Below are 20,218 nucleotides of genomic sequence, written 5' to 3'. Positions count from 1 at the left end.
TTTTATGATCCAATCCAATGACTACAGTAGGGGAAATAGGGAGATTACCCTTGAAAGAGAATTCTTGACTGTTTTTTTGAGAAACATCTTCCCATTGGGTTAATTTCTTTAAAAAGCATTATATAATATCATAATCTGAGGTTTAGCTTATCTTGATCCCTGTAATTCTTAATCATAAACATATTTTCCCGTTATTTAGAATTATCCTTAACAGCTCCTTCTCACCCTTTATATCCAACAGGTCATTGAGTTGTGTTCATTCTATCTAGTGTATCCCTCTCCAGTATGCCCCCTTCTCTCTGCCACTGCCTTAGATCAGGCTATCATCATTTCTTGCCTGGATCTCTACAATGACATACTGATTGATCTCCCTGTCTCCAATCTTGACCCCCTCAAACTAATCGCTCTGTATTGCCAGAAAGTCATCTTTCTGAAAGACTAATATACTAAGACCATGCCATTTCCTTGACTTAAAATCCTTCAATGACTCCTTACTAAAATTCAGGTACAATAAATCTTACTATGGACTTGTTAGGAAGATTAAATAAAATTCATTAACACCCTTAATGCAGTGGCTGGCTCGGAACAGGCTCTCAGTCTGTGTTAATGTTTCCCCCTTGCACGCATGGCAGCAGCAGAGCTTAAGGTGGCCCAGGAATAGAGGGACAGTGGCTCTGCTGGAAACCAGGCTAAAAGGAGTGGGGGCCAAGAATCCCACCGAACTCCAGAGCCAGGCTTTCCTAAATCCCCGGGAGGTTAGGCACAATAGATTGATCTAGCATCCAGTTCCGTCTGTGTTCCAGGAAGACTTTGCCTGATAAATTACAGCCAAGCTCATCTGGGACTAAGCTTTTTTAACCTTAGAGTAAGGGAGCCATCTTAACAAACACATCGGTCTCTGCCTTTGTGTTTTCTTGTTTTGGTTTGTTTTCTCTTTAACTTCTTAGTAAAGTTTCTTTTGTCAGGCTTTAACTTTTTCTTAAATGAACCAAGGAAGGGACAATTGCAGGTGGGGTGGAGACACACGCTCGCACGCATGCACGGACACACGCATGCACTGAGAGACCAAGAGATTGCTGCGGGCAGGGAAGTAAGTATCAATGAAGGATGTGTGGAAACACCTACTGGTGAACCGAGGCTACTCAGATGGGTGAAGTATTAGCATGGACACAGCTGGGATTGCTGCCTTTGTCCTGCCTCTGCATTCCCACAGAGACCAGTTTTTCCTCATCTCTCCATCTTCAGACAGTGGGAGTTTGGCAAAGTCAGATATTTAGATAACCACAGAACAAAGCAGAATAGGATCAATACTGTAAAAAGGACAGAATTCTTAATTTCATGATATTATCAGTTTTTAAATTTAGTTTGTTGCCTTCCTTAGCTTTTCTCTTTCTATGAAAAATTTGAAGTTTGTGCTCTAAACACAACATTTAGCAGGTCCTTATTGAGTGTGAATTAAGTTATTGGTTTTTTCATGCTGATTTAGTTAACTTTTGAGCTGCTAATTGTTTTACCATATAGAATATCTCAAATACAATAAAAAGCAAATATATGAAAGAGAATTACTTTGTTTTAAATAAGAATCTCTACCAGTAGTAGCATTTGTGTGTGTGTATGTGCGTGTATAGGTAGTTGTATGAAGTTTAAGGAACATGCTGTCTTTGTCTTCTGACAATGTAATAAACTTAAATCTAAGCACTTATATCTTGCTTCGCTTTAAAAATATCTCAATCCAGGGACTTCCCTGGCGGTCCAGTGGTTAAGACTCCACGCTTCCAATGCAGGGGATGCAGGTTTGATCCCTGGTTGGGGAACGAAGACCCACGTGCCGCATGGCGCGGCCAAAAAAAAAAAATCTCAGTCTTTTTATACGATGAAAAGTGAAATACGGCTTTATGGTAATTTAATTGCAATTTTGATTCAACAGATATGAAAAAAATGACATTTTAATGGAAAATAAAATATAATAATAACTCTGTTGTTGTTTCTGTTTGGTGAGGTAATTTATTAGAGGCAGGAGGCCAAGAAGGAAAAGAAATAACGCTTTTCTAAATGACTTCATTGTCTTGATTTAGTTGGCTTCTCTGAATCTTGCGCACCTCATATTTCATTACAGGCACATTCCATCCACCACATCTGAACAATGTCCTACGTTTTTGTGAATGATTCTTCTCAGACTAATGTGCCCCTGCTACAAGCCTGTATTGATGGAGACTTTAACTACTCCAAGAGGCTTTTGGAAAGTGGCTTTGACCCAAATATTCGTGACAGCAGGGGCAGAACAGGCCTTCACCTCGCAGCAGCCCGAGGGAATGTAGACATCTGCCAGTTATTACATAAATTTGGTGCTGATCTCCTGGCCACAGATTATCAGGGAAACACAGCTCTTCATCTCTGTGGCCATGTGGATACTATTCAATTCTTAGTTTCCAATGGACTCAAAATTGATATTTGGTAAGTTCTGTGGTTTTTGAAGTCTTGTCACTTCTTCCCATTAGTCTCTCAACCAATGATCTAGGAGTCTGTTGATTTTGCTTCCTCACTGATTGAGCATAGTGACAAGTTCAGAAGGGTATTGAGGACAATGAGTGAGGGAACAAGAGGCTGACTTCTAGATTTATGCTGAAGCAGTGTATGTTTTTCTATGAAAATAGTGGCTAGGTTCTGCTACTAATTAATTGTGTATTATAAGACAAGGGCAAAAGAAGAAAAGAACTAACATTTGTTGAAAATCTATTACGGCCTGGGCACTGCACATACTGTGTTAGCTCATTTAATCCTCAGAATGAATAACTCTTAAGGTAGGTATTCATTTTATAGATGAAATAATTGAGACAAGCATTCTGGGTGAAATGACTTAACAAAGGTCACACAGCTGGAATTTGAACCTAGTTCCACCTGATTGCAAAGCTTGTTTGCCTTCTGTCTTATAATATGCCATGCTAGCTTCATAGTCTCTCTGGGGCGCTCACAGTCCTTTTGATACTCAACAATGTGAAGAAGTAGTGGTTTTTTTGGTTTGTTTTAGTGATTCCTTGTCTCTTGAGTGGGAAAGGTATCAGGCCACTTTAAAAAGTGACCTTGACCTTTAAGCTGCAGTTTCATGTTGCCCTAATTTATTGGTGCTATAATGTCCCTAAATCAGAATAAGACAGTAAATGGTTCTGCTGCTACAGAACAAGATGTGGTGGGAATTAACTATAGGATTCAGTGTTACTTGGGCTCTCTCCTGTTGTTAAATAGCTAGGTGAACCAAAGCAGCTTATTTGATTGCTTTTGAGCGGGGGTGTTTTTTTTGTTTTTTGTTTAATTCTTAGACATTTTAAAAAAATGTACACTCTTCTCATGAAATATATAAATGTCAGCTAAGGATGAATCTAGAATTTTCGAGCTAATTTCTAGGAAGATGCCCTCTTTTTCTTTTATTTATTCTCCTTTATCTACTCTTGCCTGTATTTTTTTTTTTTTTCCTTTTTCCCTAAAAGGAAAAAAAAAAAGGTTAACTCAAAATTCAGGTTCCAACTCAACCGCGGGTTCTGCTCTGGGTTTTAATTTTGAGTTAATGGGGCCCATGCCTTCCTCACTGAGATCTACACAAATGGCTACTAACAGTATAATATAACCTCTATTTTTATGAACTTTTTAGCAATCATCAAGGTGCTACACCCCTAGTTCTGGCAAAGCGCAGGGGAGTGAATAAAGATGTCATCCGATTGCTGGAATCTTTGGAAGAACAGGAGGTAAAAGGATTTAACAGAGGAACTCACTCAAAACTGGAGACCATGCAGACAGCTGAGAGTGAAAGGTACTTAAGATATCATTTTTTTAAGGGGCAAGTCACTTTAAATGAATCTTTTATGACAACTTTTTGTCAGCTTTATATTTATTTGCTTTCAAGTAAAGTGCTTTGATACTTTCTTTGAACTTATATTAGTCCTTATGGCTCCAGATTACAATTGAAAAGCTATTAATGGAAAGTACTATGTGCCCACATGCACAGAATGTTCTGTTAGCCACTGGGCAGGGCAGCCTGCTGTATTGGTAGTACAAGTGAGAAGAGCTGAATAGGAGGGAGGGAAACAGGAGTCTGAGAATTTAAGTACAGGTCACAAAAAGAATGGAATTTCGAAAAAGGAGGAGAAAGATAAGTCAGGACAAGAACTTGGACAGTATTAGAAACGACCAAAAAGCTTCCTTTCAAAGGTAGGGAATTAAAGTGCTGAAGAAAAGTAAAACAGGAGGCAAGTAAGACAAGACTTAACACATACACAGTTCAGTGATGTGAAAGTGACTTTTACATGAGATGGAACAAATGAAATGTGGGCTCCTGTAAGTAATTGAAACTAAGATGTAGTGACTGACAGGGTCTCAAATATCTCATCATTTCTCGTCTAGAAGCAGTTTAGAACATAGTTCAGGGAGCTCTGAAAAGGTGACCAGTCATCTTTTCTCTGGCATCACGGGCTCAACAGGTAAAGTCTCTAGGCCAGACTTAGTTGTACTAGCATGTAGTTTGGTTGACCACCATGGAGTTGAAGCTCTCCAGGTATTACAGGGTAAGAAGGATGATGAGCTTTATAGTCTCCTCGCAAAATTTTCAGTGGACTAGGACCCTCATTAGCTATTGACCCAGTAGCAGATTGACCAAGACTTTGAATTAGGAGCATATGGTCCACTTAGACTGTTGGGATCATTGTTTCTGTGAGTTCCAGATGAAATCCTCTGTTTTTCATAGTTCACCCTTAATTTGATTCCTCTGTGCCCGTGATTCCTTTCCTCTTCGTGGACTGCCTGGTGTACTCCTTGGGGACCATTAATTCTACTCTCAAGTTTAGGATTATTTTGTTTGTTTCACATACTTATTATTGTCCAAAGAAATTAAACAGGTTTACTTGTAGAACAGTGCAGGCTCCTTATGAGTTATCACTGGAGGCTGGCAAGTACATACAACGAGCCAGAGGTGCATCGGGAAGCCCTTCCTTCACCCGTGTGCTCTGGACTGGCAGTCAGGATGCTATAAGCAATCCAGTAACATTGAGTTACCTGTTTTTTGTTAAAGATCATGTTCTTGCAAAATAACTTAAAATTTATTTTCGAAACTACTTTAAGCTTCTTTACTGTGAAAAATGTCCAAGAATGTGCATTTTCTTTGTATATAGTCAGGACTTTGCTTGGTATATTTTGTTAATAGCCAATTTCTTGGCACCTCTTTATTAGAAATATACTTTGTTTTACCTCAGTTGTGATTACTTATTAACTAAGAAGTGATTAGTCATTTGAGCAATGCAATATGAAGTATTTATTCCTACTTCTTTCACGTACCTGCCATTGCACTTCAGCATGAGAATTTGCATTATTTACGGCATTATGTAAAGCCTATTCTTTGAAAATTGAATTATTAATATTTGTACTACCTAGTTGTCCTATCTTAACTCCTGCCCTTCAGTGTCATGATAGGAAGGTGTGGTTGAAGCTTAAATTAAAAAGCTTAAAGGCAGTATCATTGCTCATTAGGGAAAATGCAGATCAAAACCACAGTGAAATACCACTTTATACCCAGTAGGATGGCTACAATCAAAAAGATGGACGATAACACGTACTGGCAATGACGTGAAAAAATCCGAACCGTCATACATTGCTGGTGGGAATGTCAAATAGCATAGCTGCTGTGGAAGACAGTCTGGCAGCTCCTCAGAAAGTTACACAGAGTTACCATACGACCCAGCAATTCTACTTTTAGGTATACACCCAAGAAAATTGAAAACACATGTTCGCACAAAAACTTGTACATGAATTTCATAGAAGCATTATTTATAATAACCAAAAGGTGGAAACCACCCAAAAGTCCATCGATGATGAGTGGATAAACTGTCATCTATCCATCTAGTGAAACATTATTCCACCATAAAAAGGAATGTAATACTGGTATGTGCTACAACACGGATGAGCTTTGAAAACATGCTACATGAGAGAAGCCAGGCACAAAAGGCCAAATGTCATATGATTCCATTTATATGAAGTGTCCATAATCAGCAAATAGAAAGTAGTGGTTGCCAGGAGCAGGGGAAGGGGCAGTGGGAAGTGGCTGCTGAAGGTACAGAGTTTATTATAGAGGCGACCAAAATGTTCTAAAATTAGATAGTGGAGATGGTTCTACAACTTTGCGAATTTACTGAAAACCACTGAATCATGTACTTTAATATTTTACTTATTTTTATTTTTGGCTGCGTTGGGTCTTTGTTGCTGTGTGCAGGCTTTCTCTAGTTGCAGCGAGCGGGGGCTACTCTTCATTGTGGTGCGCGGGCTTCTCATCGCGGTGGCTTCCCTTGTTGCAGAGCATGGGCTCGAGGCATGTGGGCTTCAGTAGTTGCAGCATGCAGGCTCAGTAGTTGTGACACGTGGGCCCTAGAGCAAGTGGGCTTCAGTAGTTGCAGCACACGGGCTCAGTAATTGTGGTGCGTGGGGTCTAGGGCACGTGGGCTCTAGGGTGCACGGGCTTCAGTAGTTATGACGTGCGGGCTCAGAAGTTGTGGATTGTGGGCTCTAGAGCACAGGCTCAGTAGTTGTGGCGCATGGGCTTAGTTGCTCCGCGGCATATGGGATCTTCCCAGACCAGGGATGGAACCTGTGTTCCCTGCATTGGCAGGTGGATTCTTAACCACTGCACCACCAGGGAAGCCCCTGAATCACATACTTTAAAAAGATGAATTTTATGGTATATGAATTACATCAATTTAAAAAAAGGGAGGGAGGGACTTCCCTGGTGGCACAGTAGATAGGACTCCACGCTTCCAGTGCAGGGGGCCCGGGTTTGATCCCTGGTTAAGGAACCAGATCCCACATGCATGCTGCAACTAAGAGTTTGCATGCCACAACTAAGGAGCCCACGTGCTGCAACTATGGGGCTGGTGAGCTGCAACTAAGGAGCCTGCAAGCCACAACTAAAGAGCCCGCCTGCCACAACTAAGACCCTGTGCAACCAAATAAATATTTTTTAAAAAATAAAAAAAGGGGAAAAGCTTAAAGGGATTGGCTAGTACATGGCATAGCTGTGTGGTGATTAGCCTTTTCTAGAACAGAGGATAAAGCAAGATTTTGAATGTATTTAGTATTTTCCACTTCCCTTATGATTCCCTGAAACATAGCATAACTTCTTAAGGGCCTATCAGTCAAGTTGATGAAAAACATTTCCCTACACCCCTTTATATCCTAAGTTTAATTTAGTTCCTTTTTACTTTGTAGGTATGGGATGACAGAGACAGTGTAGGTGACACATGTACAAAAAAGATTACACATGCACACACAGACCATCGTGCTAGAATCAGGTATTTCCTAGACAGTAGAAAACATTTCATTGGATCAGGTTGCTATAGACAGTTCTGATTGGCAAAACTTCATGGGCTCCTAGAGAACGTGCAACTGAATTCTCATTTTACAGGTCCCTACCCCACCCGCCACTATCCAAAAGTAGAGTGTTCCTAGGAAACCTTTCCTTAAGCCAAGATGGCATAAAGCAAAGAAGCAATTGCCTTAGGACTCGTCTTGCTAATGGATGCACAGAATAAATCGAGATACAGCACAGACGCTCACAGACACAGTTCAGAGCTACTGCAGCTGGGTGCTGAGGTGCTGAGTGCAGTTCCTGGGGAAGGGGCTTGGCGGGGCCGCTCTTGCTGCAAAGTAAACACTGAACACTGTTTCTGCTTTTCACCTTTTTTCGTATAAAAGCAAAAATCCTCTTGGGATTACTTTCAGTTAGCAAATACTGGTAGTATTGTAGATGTTTCTTAAAAGTGAGGTGGCATAAAGCAAACTTTCAAAAAATGGGGGATACCTGTATATCTAACACTTTTAAGTATGAGAGCATGTTGACTCAGACGTAGTCAATAAATTTCATGTAAGTCAAAATTAACCTCTCCTGAACTTCTTAAAGTTCTAATCTTATTTTTGAACTTGCTTGAGTTTTCTTTAAATTTTTGTGTTGTTGTAGATTCCCATTGAAAATGTCTTCTCCTATTCAGAAGATAAATATAAAAAAACGTTTGGATGTCAGACATATTGGCCCATTAAGAAATCACCTTCCCATGATTAGAGAAGACTCTAAATGCCAGTAAATGCTGAAGTGCCTTTGTTTAACAGTGTCAAGAAGTAAAATAAAGTTGTAGGTTACCCAAAAAAAAAAACAACTGTCAATTTTGCATGATGAACCAGACTCTTAAGACATTGTTTTGTGCTGTTTCCATTGTTCTGCCCCAAGATGGTTGGAAGAATATGAAGAGAAGGAGTTTAGGAAGGATAATAACAGCGGTAGATAGTTGATACCTATGATTATGGTCATTGTGGCTTTAATCTAAATGATACCCTGTTGTTGGTCCTGCATGTTGTGACATAATTGTGGGTGCTAATCCCTTAGAGCTTCAAATTCATCACTGTGCAGCCTTCCAAATACCAATGTCAGATATACTGTATTTGTAGTGGTCATATTTCTCGCTTATATAGTTATGAAAACCTGAATCAGTGTTTTTAAAATTAATTAATTAATTAATTAATTTATTTATTTATTTATTTATTTTTGGCTGTGTTGGGTCTTCGTTTCTGTGCGAGGGCTTTCTCTAGTTGCGGCGAGTGGGGGCCACTCTTCATCGCGGTGCGCGGGCCTCTCACTGTTGCGGCCTCTCGTTGCGGAGCACAGGCTCCAGACGCGCAGGCTCAGTAGTTGTGGCTCACGGGCCCAGTTGCTCCGCGGCATGTGGGATCTTCCCAGACCAGGGCTCGAACCCGTGTCCCCTGCATTGGCAGGCAGATTCTCAACCACTGCGCCACCAGGGAAGCCCTGAATCAGTGTTTTTATGGTATTTGTGCTGCCTTATTTTCAACTAGACTCAGCCTTTATATAGAAGAGAAACAAACGTATTTTGTGTTGTTGTACAAGACAGAACTAAAACCAGTCGGAGGCACCTATTAAGAGGAATTCCTAATGGCTAGCCGTGTCCAGGTGTACAGCAGACTGAAGAGTAAGCATCCATTACTGGAGTATTGCAGTTTAAAGAAGGAATTCCTTCATTGGTCAGATTATTGAACTAAATTAATAAAAATTCCCTTTTCACTTTAAGATTCACATACTTTATAGAACAGTGTTTTAGATTTGCCCGTCTTTGCTTAATTCCATTAACATGAATTCTCAAATTTTGAATCCTCGTGTTGAATTCTAAATTTCAAATAACCAAAATGTGTTTTGCTTTAGTACCTGGTGGAAACAACTCATTTGACCTACTTCAAGACTTCTGCTTGGGACGTTTTTATTAGAAAAGGATTTTTAACTGACTCTTCTAGATACTAAACCAAGAAACATAATCATTACTGTATAGCAGTTTATAGTTAAAGGTAGATTGTCCAGATACCTGCACGTATATAAATCAGTACACAAATGGGTGAGAATATATATATATAAGTCAGTTTTCTTCTTGTAAATATTGTATTTTAAGGTTGGTCTTTTCTAAACAATGCAGTTCCTGTGGTTTTATGTTTTTGAAATGTGTTGTTTCATGCCCTTTCTTTTCCCTTTGCTTCTTTCACAGTGCCATGGAAAGCCATTCCCTCCTCAATCCCAACCTGCAGCAAGGTGAGGGGGTCCTGTCCAGCTTCCGAACCACGTGGCAGGAGTTTGTAGAGGATCTGGGCTTCTGGAGGGTGTTGCTCTTGATCTTTGTCATTGCTCTGCTGTCCCTTGGCATCGCCTACTATGTGAGTGGGGTGCTACCCTTCGTGGAAAATCAGCCTGAACTGGTGCATTAGGAGAGCCCATGGGAGAGGAGGCAGATGCCAGTGTCCTGGCTTCCATTGTTTGTTCTCAGTTTCTCAAAGTTTTCTCTTGGTGCAAGGCAGTGAGGGCTGTACGTTTTTTCTTTTTGCAGTTTTACACATTATAATCCTTGTAGAAGAACTAACTACATACTGTAGTCAAGTATACTGTCCTAAAGCTACCTCCAACTCAGCCTGACTTCTTAGGAAAGGCTCTGCATAGCCTTGTTTGATTAAAAACATGGAAGTGACTAAAGAATGAGAGATAGAGGATGAGACTAGGAGATCCTTGCTACAGAAACCTTACCGTAACAAAAGACCAACTAAAGTGAAGTGTCTGAAGATTGTCTTATATGATTAGTTTTGGTTGGTAGTTTTGTTTTGTTTTTGTTTATTTTTGCAAGAGCTGCTTTTCTCTTTTTATTTACTTTCTCTGGGGAATATCGGGGGCGGGGGCTAGGGGAGAATGAAGCATTCAGCTTAAAACTTGAAGTGCTTTTTTCAAATCCTGTAGAGCAAATCAGTATTTTTGGAATGTTTGGTTTGTTTTAATATTTTCAAGTCTAGTCACAAACCAAACAGAACTTTTGAAAATGAGCTGTATTTTCCTCAAAAATGACTGATTTGATCTTATATTTATTTGTTTTTAGGATAATTTTGATTTTTTTCTAAGCTGCTTTGCTTGTTGTTGATATCTGTGACGAATGAACTTGAGAAGTTAATATCGTTCATTTGTCCATTTCCCCTAGTGTTTATTTCAGAGATATTCTGTACATCAAAAATGCAGTCAGAAAACTTTCTCTACTCAGTAGTTAGCAGGGGAAAATAATTCTGATGTTTAAATGTCACTGTAATTCTGTATACTATTACTATGGTGAAAAACTCAGTTCTGTAAGCTAGCTGTGTTGTCACAATTGTATCATAGTTCATAATTTTTTCATTTTATATGCAATCCGGTTTAGAGGCCCTGTTAGAATTGTGGTGACAATCCCATCCATGTCAGTTGTTCTCTGATGGCAAGAATGGATGGTGTATTTCTGAATTAACAGTGCTGAACACTATTGTACTAGGTGTCATAAACTCTTTATGAACGCTAATATTATGTAAATTGAAATATGGCCCCCAAACTATATTGAAGCTTTTAGCAGTTGTTTGAAGGCCTCTTTTGTTAATGATTCTGCTATGTTTAAGTCATATTCTTGGGTTATTAAAAAAGGATATGAAGACTTGAGAATTATTCATTGGATGTAGTCAGAAAATTATAGTGAAAGAACTAATGGTTTTATTTTTTAGAACATAAGTCATCTAAGCTACTGCTAATTGAATTGTTGCTAGAATTAGAAATTATAATTTAAAGCAGAATTGGTATTTCTGTGATTCTTTTTGCTTCTTAATATTTTCTCTTTTGCATTTATATATCTAGGATTGAGGCATTTTTCTTTCATGTGACTTTATGCTGTCTTAAAGAGCTGTTCTGAAATTTCTGATTTACCTGGCTGCCTCAGGATCAGCTCACAGCATCTTGCTTTTAGGTTAGATACAAACAAAATTAATCATACTTGGTGTAAATACAGCAAACCGTGGATGTTAGAATGGAGAACACTAGAACTCAAAATCAGAGTATATTCAGATTAAAAGCTTTGGAATTAGCTTTGCTTTTGTTTGTAACTCTAAACAGATGTGCAAAATTGGTTAACATATATGTAAATATATTACATTTTTTAAAGGTTTATGTTTCCTTTTAAGTGCTGATTTCTTTGTATTCTCTGTGTTCAGTATTCAGTAATACTACCAATAAACGTATTTATAATCTCTTAATCACAATCTGTTTGCTTAGGTATCATTGTTTTTCTTTTAACTTAGGATTTTTTTAAATGGGTTCCAATTGGCTGTTCATAAAAACAAAGTTTTTTTTTTTTCAAACCTGATGTAATAGGTATATCACGTTTCACGTATGTTAGCCTTATAAATGTTCTGACACTAATTTGGGTGAATTGCTTTTGGATTTAAGAGTGATAATAACTACCATGATTAAGCACCTCCCAGTTTTACAGGTCACTTCACGTGCCTCATCTCATTTCATCCTTATATTCACCCCACCCCTGCTGTATTTCCCCATTTTATAAGATGAGGAAACTGATACTAGGAGGTTTAAGTGACTTGTCCAATATCAGACAGCTAGGACATAGTGGAATAGGGATTCCACATTCAGGCTCTATCCCCAATTATAAGTTTGCTTTTTCCTTCTGCCCTGCTGTCTGTCATGAGTCTGGCAGTGGAACCATCTAGAATCTTGCCTACTGCCGTCTCAGCAACACCTGTTACTAAAATTTTCACTCCTGTTTCTAAATACTTACTTTTCTTCCTCCTATAATGCACCATTTTTCCACATCCTCCCAGGATTACTAACCCTTCATATTGAAGCTCAAACCCTGGCATGTTCAGAAAACCTAACATAGTTAAACATATCTGACTGCCCACTTCTCTACCTGTCATTCCTCATCACTTACCGTACTCAGTAAACAGGTACAGTTGACCCTTGAACAGTGCAGGGGTTACTAGGAAGTAGGGGCACTGACCACTGCACAGCTGAAAATCAGCAAGTAACTTGACAGGGGGCCCTTGGTATCTATGGTTCTGCATGTGCAGATTCAGCCAACAGTAGATGATCTTGCAGTACTGCACCACGTATCTTTTTTTAAGATTTATTTATTATTTATTTATTTATTTTTGGCTGTGCTGGGTCTTAGTTGCGGCACCCGGGATCTTTGTTGAGGCATGCAGGGTCTTTCGTTGTGGCGCACAGGCTCTTCATTGTGCTGCGCGGGTTTCCTCTTCTCTAGCTGTGGCGCACAGGCTCCAGGTCGCGTGGGCTCTGTAGTTTGCAGCACGTGGGCTCTAGTTGTGGCGCATGGGCTTAGTTGCCCTGCGGCATGTGGGATCTTAGTTCCCCGACCAGGGATCAAACCCACATCCCCTGCATTGTAAGGCGGGTTCTTTACCACTGGACCACCAGGGAAGTCCCTGTACTACGTATTTAACAAAAAAAATCCGGGTGTAAGAGGACCCATGCATTTAAAACCCTTGTTCAAGGGTCAACTGAATTTTTTTTTTTTTTTAAAGGCTGGTGGGATTTTTTTTTTTTTTCCTTTGGCTGCATTGGGTCTTCGTTGCTGCACGCAGGTTTTCTCTTGTTGCGGCGAGCGGGGGCTGCTCTTCGTTGCGATGCATGGGCTTCTCATTGTGGTGGCTTCTCGTTGCAGAGCATGGGCAATAGACACATGGGCTTCCGTAGTTGTGGCACGTGGGCTCAGTAGTTGTGGTACGCAGGCTCAGTAGTTGTGACTCACGGGCTGTAGAGCGCAGGCTCAGTAGTTGTGGTGCACGGGCTTAGTTGCTCTGCAGCATGTGGGATCTTCCCAGACCAGGGCTCGAACCCATGGCCTCTGCATTGGCAGGCGGATTCTTAACCACTGCGCCACCAGGGAAGTCCTCAACTGAATTTTTTTTTTTTGGTCTTTTTGATGATAAGTTTCATGAGAGCAGGGACTTCGTCTATTTTTCCTTTCCTATTTGTTCACAGTGCACCCTGTAGAACTCTTTGAACACAAAGACTTCTTTTTACAATAACTGTATTTTTTCTTTTCAGATTTAAACGTGCTTTTCACACGTTTCCTCCAACAGGCTGCATGTGTGAATGTGCTGACCATTCTTCTTCCGCAGTATGCCTGCCGCTGGATGGAAGGGCTAGAGTCTTGTACCCCTGGCTTCTTTATGTAAGAGCATGCAGGCTTTCCACTAGTATAGCCTGCCTCACATTTACCACAGGTTTTTTTAAAAAGCATAGTTGCTATCTTTTTTACCACATGGTATTAGAAGTCCAGAAACAATAGTCACCTTTTGTTGTTATTGTTGTTTTATTTTAACCAGGCCTCAGTCTTTGACTTGTGAAATTGTTTATGAATGTATCAAAGTGCTTTCAGCTGCAAGAAGCCAAAATCCAAATTCAAAGTGGCTTAAACCATAGGAAATGTACTGACTTATGTAACTGGAGGCCCAGAGGTAGAGTGGACCCCAAGGGTGACGTAATCCAAATCTAGCTCAGTTACCCTCTGCTTTTCGCGCTGTCCTCCCGTTTGTTGGTTTCATCCTCCAGCTGGATCTGAGATGAGTCCAGAGTTTTCAGGCCTGACATGCATTTGTGACCATGTAGAGAAGAAGAAAGAAACCATCTTTCCTCTGGTGTTCTCCTAGGAAGCTTTTCCTGCAGAGTCTCCAGCCAACTTCCTCTTGGTTTCATTGGCCGACATTACATCGTGTACCCTATTCTCAAACCAGCCAATGCCATGCACTGATTTACTAGGCCTAGCTTGATGGATCAGTCATCGGGGAGGGTGGGGTTGGTAGGATTAATGTGATTGGCTTGGACCAATTGTTTTAGAAATGATGGGAGGTGCTGCTGGCAGTAAGTGGGCAGGGCCCGTAGATGTTTTATGTCTTACAGAACATGGGGCAGTTTAGCACAACAAAGAATCATTCCACATCCCACATGATTCTTGAATGTTCTGCTGGTCATTCATATGGGTGGTTTTTTTTTTTTAAGTTTGTTATCCTAGCCTAAACCCTAACTCCATTTTACATTTTAAAGTATTTTTTCATACAGTTTTAATGTACCCTGAATTTTCTAAGAATACAACCACAAGATAATTGAGGGGAGATTCTACTCTATTTTGTTCAAAGCTTGACCAGGAATTATACCTCTTCCAAGAAATCTTGTTATTGAAGGCGGTGTTACTGATGATAATTGAGTCCCCCATATAATTCTCTGTGTGGCTACTGATGACTTCATTGTTTCTTCCAGTGTAGCTGTGCCTGGGTCTTCACATATTGAAATGCACACTTTGTTATCAATTACTTTCCCTTTATTTTTCCTTTATATTGCATGATTTATATTAAATCATTTTATTTCAGCAGTTGTTACTCACTTTTATCTGGGATGTATACTAGAGCTTCTTTTAGTCATCTTGGTATACCTTTTCCTAGTAGTTTATCTTGGAGGGTACACCAGGAAGTAGCATTTCTCAAAGTTAATAGAACACTGGGGAGAAGAAAAGAAGCCAGCATCTGGTTAAACCTTTTAAAATTGTTCAAGCTGAAACAGTCCCAGCTGTGCTAGATGAAGTAGGACTTTGGGATCAAGCCCATTCCTTTCAGCTCTGAAGTCGATTCAAAACAGTTTTCTAGGGAGGATCTTGGCCTTGCTATGGGTACCTCCTTGGCTTCCCTCAAAGTGCAGATAGGCTGGCACTCTGTTCAGTCGCTCATGTGTTCATTGTGTTCATTTTACATCACAAGCGGACAGCTCCACATAAGGCATAGGGGTCTACGCTCATTAGGCAACAGAGGTTTGGTCACGCTCCAGTTACATGTCAAGGAATAATACAATCTGGAGTTCCTTGTTGCCTAATAGTCATCAAAAACTCAGCTGATAACAGTATTAAGAGAGTATTCCTTGGAAGCTCTTTTAGGTCAGCACTGTCCAAATTTTCTGCAGTGGTAGAGATTTTCTGTTTCTGTGCTGTCTGGTGTGGTAGCCACTCATCATTGTGGCTACTCAAATTAATTTAAATTAAATTAGAAATTCAGTTCTTCATTAGCACAGTTATCTGAGCCTGAAACCCAACTCCATTTTACATTTAACAAAACTAGCCACATTTCAAGTGTTCAGTAGCCACAAGAGGCTGTTGTATTGGACAGCATTTTTGCAGAAACTTTTTTTGGACAGCACTGTTCTCAAATCTACCTTGGGCTCGTCGGGTCGGGGTAGAGCTAGCTACGGAATTAAGCTACGGTATTAAGGCAGTTTCCACCGCATTTGCTTTTACTGAGCTCTTTGTTAACAAGTGGTAACACTGTAACAGTGCTTATTAACTCACTTAATCCTCAGCAAATTGCTGTTGTATCCCCACCTCCCAGGGCAAATGAGGTCACCTGAGGCAGGTTGGAAAAACGCCCCAGGTCACACAGCTATTAAGTGACAGAGCTGGGGTTTGAAGTCTGACAGGATAGGACTGGAGTCTCTTCTAACCGTTGCGCTGTGATGCCTCCGTCTGCTTAGTTGTGGTGCCATCATCTTGAAGTACGAATTGTCTCAAGGACTAGCCCAGTGTGTTAACCATTGCATCTATTCTAAGGAAAGTTACTGAGCATGCTGTTGGCACAGTTCTTCAGTATGAAGACCCCAATTGCTTTTTACAACCACAGATAACTGCATTTCTGCTGAGCTTTGCTTCCACCTTATGTTCTCTATGAATTATGTAGTTGATCAGGTAGAATCTCTCTTTCACATCAGATGCTGAAAAGCTTAATGTCAAATTTGGGTTCCACCAGAAGCAATTGTAATATTGGTCATTATGGTGATTTATTAGAACCTCATTCCTGGTTTATTTTATATCCTCATCTTTAGTTTTATTTTCCTATTCTAAATGTTCACTCAGAATTTATGCTATTCTGTATTATTTAAGCCCCCTTAAATCATTTTTGGGTCATGATGGGGGGATGGATAGTTAATTAGACAGTTATTAGTTTGGAAAGAACTACCACAAAACTACCTGTCAGTTTCTGGAAACTAATGACAGAAAATGCATTGACTTTTTGCAGTTGGAAAAAATAGTTTGTGGCCTCCTATTCAAAATGCAGTTATGGTTTTTGTCATGGCTGCAATTGTTAGTTTACCTCATTTATTTGTCTCTCCTTGTTCCGAAAAGGGTTTGAGTTCAGCTGAATAAGCAGGTATTAGTCTAAACTTTGGAAATCAAATGTCCTAGTTCTACTCTAGCATTTTGGTGAATCATTTGAGTGAAGCCTGAAAAATCAACATTAACAAGTACTATAATCATAGAATTTTAGAGATGGGTGGCCATTAGAAATCATCTGGGGAGGGTAGAAGACCAAGAAGAACTCAATGACTGTGGTCCCTCAAGTAAGAAAGGGGCAGAAATGTTAGGTGAATCCACTCTATTACGCTTACCTCAACTACACTGCCCCTTACTCACATGGTCTCCATCTCTCCAGCCCCCACATACTATTCTAAATGTTATTTTAAAATGTGAGTATCTGGCGTTAGATACATAAAGATAAACCTCGCATTGTGTTCTGTGTATTTTAATAATTAACCAAAATACTGACCTGTGAGTAAGCTGATGCTGTCATAAGCCAAGGATGTATTTTCCTGTCACCCAAGTCTCCTTTTTTTTTATGAACAGGAGAATCACCATAAACTATCATCTTCTCTTGATAAACATTTTAAGTGAGAAATCTTTTCACTTCTCAAAAAAAAAAAAAACCTGCAGCAAATAATGGACTTTCTCTATAAAGTGCCTTACACCGTGGAAATGCTGTGAGGAAGCTAAGTAGAAAGTTCCAGAGTACCACTGTGTCCCTGGTAAGTCACAGTACTTCTCCTTTTGTTGTTGTTTTTTTGTTTTGGCCACACCACATCGCTTGCGAGATCCTAGTTCCCGGACCAGGGATTGAACCTGGGCCCTCGGCAGTGAAAGCGCAGCGTCTCAACCCCTGGACCGCCAGGGAATTCCCCACAGTACTTCTTACTAGAACAACTATTTCTTCAATACTACTGTCTGCTACATACTTTTCATTCAAGTTAGGAGATCGATGGTTACAGGACCATTTGTAAACTCAAGCCCTAGAGTTATAAAATGCCCTGCCTGATGGTGTTTAACAAGGCCGTTCACTGCCTGGTTCCCTAGTGTGTCAGGGATGTCTTGTGGGTGTTAATTGAGCTCTTCAATAAGTGTTCCTGTGTGTCCTTTGCCACATCTTTGGAAGCATCTCTAAAAAGAGAAATGTGTGAAGATAGGAAAATAACGCACACCAGGATAATGCTAAGGGGCATTAGGGGTATTCACTAGACTCTTCTCCCCCCTTTCTTTTCCCAAAGGTTTTGTTTTTGTTTTACTTCTGGGTTATTTTTTTTCATGTCCAATTAGTCTGAGGATCAACTTAATAATAAGCTCTGACCAAGGATAATCCCAACTTGAAATGTGCAATAGTAAATCTATTCCTGAGATTTAAAAAAAAAAAAAAATGGATAATTTTTTTATTTGCTGGAATCATTACAAATTAATGTATACATATATTATTTTCTGAATAATATATTTCAGCAAATTTTAGTTGTTTTCTTTTTCTCTTTTTTTTACAGTACCCCTTGATGGGCTTTTAAAATTATGTGGTATGCAATGTTAGCACTACAGAATGCTTACGTTTTGTGTGTGTCCATAAGCCAAATTCCTTTTTTGGAGGTTCAAGGACAATTGCTAGCCTAATTCTCTTGCATCTTCATGCTATAAATTGCAAGTATTTAGAAGTGCGGCATTGCAGAGATAGTTGTTTCTTCCTATAATTGGGCTATGAGAAGGTTATTCTTTGTCACAATAAAAGTTAATATTCCCTTTCTTTGGGGATTAATTTCTAAATTTGAAGACTCTGGGTCGGAGTTGGCCGGACTGTTGCACTGAAATTTCAGCCCCTAAGAAACAAAAATAGGTTTTGAAATAGTTTCTAGGTTACTGGCACAGAAAGCTGGCTAAAAGCTATAACTTACTTTGGATAGTCCTAGTTAGTATAATTCCATCAGCACAGGCTGTTCTCTTAGACTCTGACTCAAATTTAGGAGAAAATAAAATGTAAGGTTCCCTAAATTCTTACCTGTAAGTTTAGGCTTGGATGATTCTCCTTTATTTTAGTAGAGCCCCTGATTTGGGGAGGGGAGACATTCAATCAGATATCAGTTCTGTATTTCACCTTACTGAACTATCCACATTCATTTGTTATTTTAGTTTAAGTTATAGTTTGGATCAGATGGTGCAGGCTGTAGTTATACTGGAAAACGTGTAGTCTTGGAGTTGCAAGATCCTCTCTCTACTTACTATGGTCTGACCTTGCTCAAATAATTTAGGTTTTCTGAACCTTTGTCTTTATCTGTAAGACAGAAATAATACCCTTTCTCAAGATACTTATAATTAATAATAATAATAATAAAACTGTCTTATTTGAGTGCTGTGTGTTTGCATGTGTACTAGGCCCTACAAGGGTTGATACTGTTGTTATCCTCATAAAGAAGACAAGGCTTAAAAGGTTAAGTATGCTTCCTAAGTTCATGGAGTAGACCAAACCAAGATTCTGTCTAATTCCAGTGATTTTGCGTGTGGCCATTAGAACATGGTGCTTCTCCTGTTAAGTGAGTTACCACATCTGAAAGTACCTGGTACTTTATAGGGACTCAATACAAGTTACTTCTTCTTTTCTCTCAGCAGAATAAATTATGTGATTTATTGACTGAACTCTAGCTTTTTATGAGCGAATGATCTACGCATTATCACACAATTTCTGACAAGGAAACTTTAATAACTGCTTTATTAATTACAACCCTCATCCATTATTTTTCATACCAGTGGCCTTATAGAACCTTCCATGCATCATCTCATTAGCTCTGTTTGTCCCTCCTCAGTAAAGGAGCCTCTCAGCCATCAGTAGAGCCCAGAGACCTCTCCAATGATAAGGAGAAGGGAAATGCCCCGGCTCATAACCTCTGAACTGTCCCATCTCAGGTATACATTGGGAAGGGAAGTACCTTTATAAACACCTGTGACATTTTAAAATTCCAAATACGCACCTTGTAAGACTCAAGAGGGTGACTTCCACTGAGTTCCGTGAGAAAAGATCCAGATATTAGTGGCCACATTTGCTAAATTCTTTTCGAAGGGATTCCTTTAATAGAAGTGCTCTTGTTGCTAACTTGGAAATGAGAATTATGGAAGCTTATATTTTCTAACTGAGCTTGTTTTCTGTTTAGGAAGCATGAAACTTTTCTCTCCTGGTTTTTGTATCTGTGATTATGTTGGTGCTGTCATGACATCGTCTTGCCTAACTACAAAAATGTTTTCTTGGCTGAGCTTAGAAACCCACTATACTTCTTATGATCTTCAAAATACATGTGTTGGTCCATGATATGGGAACACACTAGGTCCTCAATCAACAAACCTTCAGTCATTCTGGAATTCCCATTCTGGAAAGTGGCAGCCCCGGCCTCCAACACAGAGAAGCAATGCCCTTTCTTATTTCTCCTTTGACAAACCCTATACCTTTCCAAGGCCTACCCTGCCCTAGTCTTGAGCTGTAGTTAGAGGAAAGAGAGATTGAGACTTGGAAGGCAAGCAATTATCTTGTTCTCTGGTCCTGACTCAGATAATGCTATGAGTAGAAGGGGCCCGGAGCTTCCACTCCCCAGAATTACGATTCTCTTTCTACAAACTAAACGTCTGCCCCTGCGTAGAATACAGCTTCTATTAAATCAAGAGGCTTATTCTTTTTTTTAATTAATTAATTTATTTATTTA

At 39.7% G+C, this 20,218-nt stretch overlaps 1 protein-coding gene across 6 annotated transcripts in view; it reads left to right on the top strand.

The window, feature by feature from the left end:
- ANKRD46 (ankyrin repeat domain 46) overlaps window positions 1–20,218 on the top strand; it is a 62,671-nt gene that overhangs the window by 24,101 nt on the left and 18,352 nt on the right. For 3 of the 6 annotated variants that reach the window (XR_014255348.1, XR_014255349.1, XR_014255350.1), the window contains exons 3-5: window positions 2,117–2,454; window positions 3,647–3,805; window positions 13,451–17,245. Coding sequence is in view for 2 of the 6 variants with exons in the window: in XM_082432785.1 (XP_082288911.1) it covers window positions 2,144–2,454; window positions 3,647–3,805; window positions 9,579–9,795 (687 nt within the window). In the remaining 4 variants the exon portion in view is untranslated. Of the gene's footprint in view, window positions 1–2,116; window positions 2,455–3,646; window positions 3,806–9,578; window positions 11,620–13,450; window positions 17,246–18,022; window positions 20,158–20,218 lie in introns of those variants that run through there. The other 3 variants (XM_082432785.1, XM_082432786.1, XR_014255351.1) reach the window with 2 other exon arrangements.

Source organism: Balaenoptera physalus (assembly GCF_965194825.1).
Source record: "Balaenoptera physalus genome assembly, chromosome: 17".
NCBI lineage: Eukaryota > Metazoa > Chordata > Mammalia > Artiodactyla > Balaenopteridae > Balaenoptera > Balaenoptera physalus.
The sequence above is the reverse complement of the archived record's forward strand: the minus strand, read 5'-3'. Positions and strand labels throughout refer to the sequence as shown.